Source organism: Otolemur garnettii, unplaced genomic scaffold, assembly GCF_000181295.1.
Source record: "Otolemur garnettii isolate 467f Iridium unplaced genomic scaffold, OtoGar3 scaffold00074, whole genome shotgun sequence".
NCBI lineage: Eukaryota > Metazoa > Chordata > Mammalia > Primates > Galagidae > Otolemur > Otolemur garnettii.
Genome location: NW_003852469.1, coordinates 6,875,520 through 6,883,639, shown reverse-complemented (window position 1 = coordinate 6,883,639; position 8,120 = coordinate 6,875,520). Strand labels below are relative to the sequence as shown.

Below are 8,120 nucleotides of genomic sequence, written 5' to 3'. Positions count from 1 at the left end.
CGCCACAACGCCCGGCTATTTTTTGGTTGCAGCTGTCATTGTTGTTTTGGCGGGTCCGGGCTGGGGATTCGAACCCGCCTCCTTAGGTGTACGTGGCTGGCGCCTTAGCCGGTTGAGCTATAGGCGCTGAGCCCATCTGTCCATCTTCTGATCATTTTAGAAGCACTCTGAGTCCCTTCCTCAGGTGATAGGCTAACTACAGATCTATCTGTAGAGACCCAGTGCTATGCAGTTCTGTAATGGATTCAAGAAAAGAGTCTGTCCTCTCCCCGGGGGATCACGGTCCATCTGGGGAGAGATGTGGATGACAGAGAGCATGGAAAACCAATGTGGAAAGTGGCAGGGCAGTTGGCCACATGGAACGGCAGATGGGTAATGAAGACAACTCATGTGTGGGGAGACGGGAATGTGACCTCCTCCACCAGTGACTCAGAGGGCTTTGCTCTCTGGGCCCATGGCTGTGTATTCATTCTGTGAGCCTCTGAGCCTGGCACACCAGTGCACACCTGCCCCCCATTCCTGTTTCCTCCACAACTGCAGTGCTTGGCTCTGCCCACTCAGATTGCATGATCATGAATAACGATCATTGGCACTTGAGTCTGAGTTGAGGAGGCTATACTTGAGGGGTAGAAGCCAGATTGCAGTGGATTGAGGAGCTATAAGTAGTGAGAACATGGTGATAGTAAGAGTTCTGGAAGGTGAGCTAAGAAGAAAAAGAGAGAGGATGGGCTGAGGCTAGAAGGGCACTAGAGGTATCTTTCAGGATGCACCAAGGTCCACAGGTTACAGGACTGGGAGAGAGCATGATGGTGGTCTCTGCTTGTGCACAGTCCATCCCGACAGGAAGAGAGGACACCATCTTCTCTGAAGCTGTGGGGTGGGTGCAAGGTAGAGGGAGTGAGGGGAGTTTGCTGATGTGGGCCAGAAGTTGAAGCCATTTGTTTGTCAGTATCTGAGGTCCCAGCTTTGCCAGGAGGTGGAAGAGAGAGGTCTGTAGCCAGGAGGGAGGAGCTGGGAGTTGAGATGGAAGCTGCAGGAGGGGGCTGAGGGTTTGCAGGAGTTGCTGAAGGTGAGAGATGGAGCTGGCGAGAGGGTGCCAAGTGGTCTGAGGGCCCAGGAGAGATGGGGGCCCACGGATAGGGTTGTCTAAGATGCTGCGAATAGAGGGGTGGGGTGTAAGGCCATGGAAGGTGCCAAGGAGCAGCTCAGGTGATCAGCCGAGTCAACTGAGGAGGAAACACGAGGACTGTGGTGTTTGCTCTGAAGTTGGATGACCATAGTTAGGAAAGCGAGGGCCCAAGCACCTGGGGGAGCAGGGGGTGACCTCAGAGAGGGTGGTGTGCTATGGCAGGGAGAAGCAGAGGCTGGTGACATGGCCCAAGGCAAGTTCATGAGGAAGGAAGTAAGAGGCAGTGGGGCCGAAGAGGTCAGGGAACAGAGAGGACAGGTGGACTGTCTATGTGTTTGTTGATATCACCTTGCAAGTTGGCAGGAGTGGGGGTGGGGAGAACTGAGTCAGATGCCAAAGTCTCCTGTGACTGGGGAAGCTGCCGGAGGTCAGCAGATGGCAGCTTCGAGGTGGGGCAAGGGGGTGTAGCCCCACCACCACCGAAGTCCAAGGGAGTTACCCAGGGAGCTGCAATGGCCGCTTCAACGCATGCTGCCATGCAGGGCCTCACCTAGGGCTGCTGTAGGAAGCATGTGGCTAGCTCTCCCAGGTGCAGGAATTGCATGGAAGGGCAATGATCTCTGCCCTCAGTCCAGGTTGTAAGCAGGGGCAGGAGAAGGAAGGAAGGGGGAGGTGGGAGGCATCAGTGTACAGAGTTCTTGCCAATCCTCTTCTGTCACTTGCTTCCCCTGCAGCTGGCTGTGACCACAAGGTGACATCCACCAGTGGCACCATCACCAGCCCCAACTGGCCTGACAAATATCCCAGCAAGAAGGAGTGCACCTGGGCCATCTCCAGCACCCCTGGGCACCGGGTCAAGCTGGTAAGATGCCCACTCCCCAGCACACGTGGGCACCCCTTCCTCAGCACCATCTCCAAAGCCCTGCATGAGCCAGAGGCACTGTCCAGAGCCATGTAGACTACAGGCCAGGTGGCCTGGCTGAGCCCACAGGTGCTGTTCCTGTGAAAAAAAATCCAAGTCTGACCTGGACAGAGGCCCCTTTCCTGGTATATATTGGGGTATCCCGACCATTGCCCCATTCCTGGGTCCTCCCTCACTGTCATCTCCAGTAGAGGCCATTTCCATGGGTGTCCCTGTCCCACCTGCCTTCCAGCCATATTCCTGATCTTGGCTCCTCCCTCCTGCCCTCCAGACCTTCGTGGAGATGGACATTGAGTCTCAGCCTGAGTGTGCCTATGACCACCTGGAGGTGTTCGATGGGCGTGACACCAAGGCCCCAGTTCTCGGCCGCTACTGTGGGAGCAAGAAGCCAGAGCCAGTCCTGGCCACAGGCAACCGCATGTTCCTGCGCTTCTACTCCGACAACTCTGTCCAGCGGAAGGGCTTCCAGGCCTCCCACTCCACAGGTGAGGCCCGCCGTGGGCCAGTGCGCTGGGCAGCTGTGTCCTCATGCTGTGAGTTGTTGTGGAGGCATCCACTGAGCCTGGCATGGGGTCCATAGTTACACCCCATCCCTGGCATGGGGTCCATAGTTACAAACAGCTTATGAAGACTTGAAGACAGACTGTGCCTTGGGAGGGGGAGGGAGACCTCTTGAGCCCCCCAGTGCCATAGGCCACCTGCGCCCCAACCCCCAAATGCTCTCCTTCATTCATCTCATACATATGCATGGGCACATGGCACACACAAGGCAGCGTTCTAAGTGCAGGTCGCAGAAATGAAGCAAGCAGATGAAAGTCCCAGCCTTTGAGGGGCTTGTCTTGCACCTGTTTGTTTTTTTGGTCTTTTGTTTTGTTTTGGTTTGGTTTGATTTTTTGAGGCAGAGTCTCACTTTGTCACCCTTAGTAGAATGCCATGGTGTCACAGCTTACAGCAACTGTAAACTCCTGGGCTTGAGCAATCCTCTTGCCTCAGCCTCCTGAGTAGCTGGGACTACAGGTGCCTGCCTCAGCACCTGGCCAATTTTTCTATTTTTAGCAGGGATGGGGTCTCGGTCTTGCTCAGACAAGTCTTGAACTCCTGAGCTCAGGCAGTCCACCTACCTCGGCCTCCCAGAGTGCTAGGATTACAGGTGTAAGCCACTGCCCATTTGTTTACTCAACAGCCATGGGTTGCACTCTCACTCTTCAAGACAAAGGGGCACGTGACCATGAAACAGGCACGAGCCTATCACCCCTGTCCACCCAGAGCTCACAGTCCAGAGCGAGATGAGTCAGACACAGGCCACTGCAGCTCGAGAGCAGGCAGGGAGGCACTTGAGCCAGCCAGGTGTGATCTGGCAGAATCATTCCACAGCCCCAACACAGCCCAGGGTGTGCACAGGTGACAGCAGGTCACTTGGTTTGTCTGGAACCATGGGTGTATGAGGACAACAGTGATGAGGGGGCAATATGGTTGCAGAAAAAGACTGGAGAAAGGCCAGGCCTGGGAGGCCTCAAGTGCCAGGCCAAGATATGCATGAGCTTTGTATTCTCCCTGTGGTCCTGAGCCACCGGTCAGGGTATCCCCAGAGCTAAGGGGTCCACAGCATCCCTTACCCCTTCCACCCAGTCCCTGACACAGCCCCATCCAGCCCTTTTCTGCCCACTCTGGGAAGACTGAGCCTGAGCACCAGGTACATAGAGAGAAGCCACAGGGCACAGGTTGGGGGCGGAGCTCTCTGCCCAGAGGCCTAGAACTCTTCTGACCCTCAGACCTGCTATGTTTGGCCCACACTGTGTTTTTTAAAAACTTGAGCCAATGTTTAAAAATCAGGAGTTTTCACATAAAAACCCAGATGTACAGTTTCTCTTTTGAAAATGGAAGCTCTGGCAATGCTGGGCCTACATTTTTCCATGACAGCCATCAGCTGGAGCAAATCAGCAGAGTCCCCTTTAGACAGAATGTACAGTCCCTGGCACCGGTGCTCCGAGCTGCCTCTCGCTTGGGCTATCTCACTCTGCGCATCCCCAGGGTCCCCTGACCTCCACAGGCATCTGTCCAGAGGTGAAGTGGTAGAACACTTGTTCTGGGCCAGGACCCAGCCCTCCTGTTGCTCACCATGCAGCCTTATCCACGGCCCCCTTGCCACTGCATGGTGGGTGATCAGGGGGTGGTGGCCAATCTTGTTGTCCCCTGCAGAGTGCGGGGGCCAGGTGCGGGCAGACGTGAAGACCAAGGATCTTTACTCCCACGCCCAGTTTGGTGACAACAACTACCCTGGGGGGCTGGACTGTGAGTGGGTCATCATGGCCGAGGAAGGCTATGGCGTGGAGCTCGTGTTCCAGACCTTCGAGGTGGAAGAGGAGACAGACTGCGGCTACGACTATATGGAACTCTTCGACGGCTACGACAGCACAGCCCCTAGGCTGGGGCGCTACTGTGGCTCGGGGGTGAGCCCCTACCCCTTGCCCCCAAGCCCCGCATTGCCCTATCCTTCTCACCCTAATCCTGAGCCGAGAGACTGAGTGGGAGGGTGAGCACAGCACAGGACTGGTCCTCTGCAGGAGCCCATAAGACAGTCTGGTTGGGGGTGCTGTTCAGAGAGGTCACACTGTCCTGGTCTACCCAACCCAGGAATCCTGGTCCTTTCTGGGCAACTCACAGATTCCTGCAGCCTCTGGGACAGGCCCTGCCCCAAGCCAGGCCTGCTCAGAACCAGGTGGCAGGGCCTGCAGGAGAAGGATGATGCTCCCCTGCCCCCTACCCTTGCTACTATCCCAAGGCAGCTCACCAGGGCAGGGGGCAGAGGTTGGCGCCAGAGCCAAGGACAGGGGCCTGAGCTAAGCAGCTCTCACCAGTCCTTCCGGATTAGCCATAAAAACACCCTTGTGTCTTCCTCTGCCAGTTTCTCCTCCTGGTGAGAGGCCAGCTTGTCCCAAAGCCCTGGCTGCTGCTATCCAAGCAACCCCTGCACATTGCTTCTTGGTCCATAAAATGGCACTTTCAGGTGCAGCAGGCAAGGCTGCTTGACGGGCCCCTAACTAAGGCCACAGGCTGACCAATAGAGCTGTGTCTTCTTTTATCCCCCCTTTTTATCTTTTTGAACCCTTTTGTCCTTCAGCGAGAGCTGTCTTCCCTCCGCTTCTCACTCAGATACACTGTTCTACCATCCCCTCCCTGGCCCCCAGCCTCTCCCATGCTCACGCTCCAGGCAGCCTGGGTGCCCTAGGGAGGGGTAAACCTCCTGGTCGCTGCAGCAGCTGCTGGACCCAGAAGTGGCCTCCCATCCCCTCAGGAGCAGAATACTAGCTTCGTGTGGCCAGCAAGGGCTGGGACAAGGTGGAGGGGGGAGCAGCTCAGCTGCCCAGGCATCCACCAGCTTGCTACCAAGCTGGCACCCCCTCCCCGCTTTGCCCTTCCTTCTGAGTCAAGCACTAAATCGGTGTCCCCAGGTGTTTTCTTTCTTTCTTTCTTTCTTTCTTTTTTTTTTTTTTGAGTTTAAGTTTTTTTGTTGTTGTTGCCTTTTGGCCAGGGCCAGGTTTGAACCCACCACCCTCGGTATATGGGACCAGAGCCCTACTCACTGAGCCACAGGCGCTGCCCGGCCCCAGGTGTTTTCTTGTAGAGACTCCCCCCCAGGCTGGAGCCAACAGGAGGGGACCTGGGGAAGGAACGCTGTGCCCTTCCTGGTACAGCCACTGGAAATGTCCCCAAGGTTCTCAGAAATGATTCCTTCTATGCCTAGAGGGCCAGGGCATCGGCACAGATGCTCAGTGAGCTGATCATACTCACTGTGAGTGGGCCTGGGGGAGCTACCAAAGGGGCATCACCTTGGCCAGGACTTGGGGGTGGGGGCTGTGGAGTCCAGATCCATGGGAGACCACCTCTCCCTGCAGTGTCTGCCACACCCCAGCAGAGATACAGCTGTGCCATTTTCTCTAACAGCTGGGACCCCAAGAAGACACACCACCCGCAGACCCCTCCCTTTGCAAAGCACTGCCACATTTGTCCTTTTCTTTGTCTCCAGCCGTCTTCCTGGGCCTGGGGTACAAACAGCCTTTGCTCCTGTTTGCAGTTGAAGGAAGTGAGGCCCAGAGAGGAGAGGTGACTTGCCCAGGACTACACGCTAACTAGTAGTTAGTAGTGGAGCTGGGTTTAGAAAGGAAGGCTGACTCTGAACTTAAGACAAGCTCCTCTACCCCATGATTTCTGCTCTCCCCCAGAAGCCACATTAAACTGCTACTAGTGAGAAACTCTCTGCTTCAAGGGCTGAGGGAGTGTGGTGACAGCCAGGGAGTCCCAGACCTTCCTCAGGGACAGGCACCTTGGGGAGGGAAGGGAGGAGCCCCAGCCTCATGCCCATCTCTTTCCTCTGCTAGCCTCCTGAAGAAGTGTACTCGGCAGGAGATTCTGTCCTGGTGAAGTTCCACTCAGATGATACCATCACCAAAAAAGGCTTCCACCTGCGCTATACCAGCACCAAGTTCCAGGACACACTCCACAGCAGGAAGTGACCACTGCCTCTGCACGGGGGGCGGGAAGGGAGGCCTGCTTCCCTTGGTCACCCAGACCGGACAGTGGCGGAGTGAGTGGAAGGTGACATGCTGTCCCTCTCACCAGGCATCAGGGCCTACAGGGCCCATGGGCCAGGTGACACTGTGCCCAGGAGGTAAAGGAATTGGACTCCTTCATACCAGGGTAAGAGGCCAGGGCCAGGGAGCCAGAGCTATCACTGAGACACTTGAAGTGACCATTCCTCTCTGGGGGCCCTGCCTAGTGGCAGGAGGGACTGCCAGTAGCCCCCGCTGCCTCTCAGACATCTCTGAACACCGTATTGTGTATAGCCAGTGGCGTAATCTTCATTGTAATGGGCGTTTCCCACCCCTGCTCCAGCCTCGATTTGGTTTTATTCTAAGTCCTCACTTCCCCCTCAATTTCCTGGGGCACCAAGGGTCTGTGCATGTCCCCCCAGGATCCTCAGTGGGGGACTGATAGGGAGGGGGTGGAGAAAAAAGACAGGGCTTATCTCAGGCCCAGTGGTTGGTCAGCCACACGGGGCACCCCAGCCAATAAACCGAAAGTGTTACAGCCAGTACCCTGTGCCAGATGCTGTCTGGGATGCAGGGGGTGGGGGTGGTGTCTCATTCCAGATGTGCCGGCTCCCTGTGTGTCTGAGGCACATGGCAAGGGCACCTGGCTGCCCTTTTCTCTTGTGACTCCAGACCCCCTGAGGGTATGATTTCACCCTTGGGCACACACATACTCACAGCTGCCCATCATGGCCTAAACACACACTGTCTGTGGCCCTCCCGCACAGGGGGAGGGGTAGAAAAATCTGTGAAGAAGCTCTTGGGTGGGGAGGAAGGAAACATGTGAAAGGGGTTCGTGGTGTGTCCCCATGAACTTGGGTTTTCTGTCTGCATCTGGGGAAGGCAGGTGGGCTGTGAGATTATGTAGCTAGGGCAGTGCACAGGGTCCATAAAAGCTACATCAGCTAGGCCAGGTCTCATAGTTGGCCCCCTGCCTGCCAGGTCAGATGCCAAGTACCACCCCTGTGGGTCCTCTCCTCCTAGAGACAAGAGCCAAAGCTCAGCAGCCACTGAGCAAACATTCCAGCTCTGGCTCCTCTCTCCAGGCGACCCAAGGCTGTGTCTTGTCCCCTCCTCTTTCCTGCCATTGCCCACTTATTCCCCCAGCCAGCAGTGAGGCCCAGACCTCTGCCTCGCAAAGGCCAGGAGGAGAGAAGCTTCCCTTCCCTTTCACTGCATGGACCTCACAGGGAAGGAAAGCTGAGAAGGGACCCCAGCTCTTATGCCAGGGCTGACCACTCCCAGATACTGGGGTTCCCCGAGAGCCCTTGGTAGACTGCACAACCCCTGGCTCCTCCCGGCTGCTGCTGCTGCTGTACAACACTGTCTGGCTCTTAGGGGCCCACTCCCAGGGAGCAGAGGGCATAGTAGACCCCATCTTGGCACTTTAAGTAAAAAGCAGCAGTAGAAACCAGACAGGCTACTCATGTTTGATGTGTATGCCAGGCCCTCTTCTTCCAGGAAGTCTGCTATGGCTGCA

At 56.3% G+C, this 8,120-nt stretch overlaps 1 protein-coding gene across 2 annotated transcripts in view; it reads left to right on the top strand.

Moving 5' to 3' along the window:
* BMP1 (bone morphogenetic protein 1) overlaps window positions 1-7,144 on the top strand; it is a 41,814-nt gene extending 34,670 nt beyond the window's left edge. For both annotated transcript variants that reach the window (XM_003793980.3, XM_012807725.2), the window contains 4 exons: window positions 1,864-1,991; window positions 2,323-2,536; window positions 4,251-4,501; window positions 6,431-7,144. In XM_003793980.3, coding sequence (XP_003794028.1) covers window positions 1,864-1,991; window positions 2,323-2,536; window positions 4,251-4,501; window positions 6,431-6,565 — 728 coding nt within the window. In that variant the 3' untranslated portion in view covers window positions 6,566-7,144. The remainder of the gene's footprint in view (window positions 1-1,863; window positions 1,992-2,322; window positions 2,537-4,250; window positions 4,502-6,430) is intronic.
* Window positions 7,145-8,120: the final 976 nt, after the last annotated feature.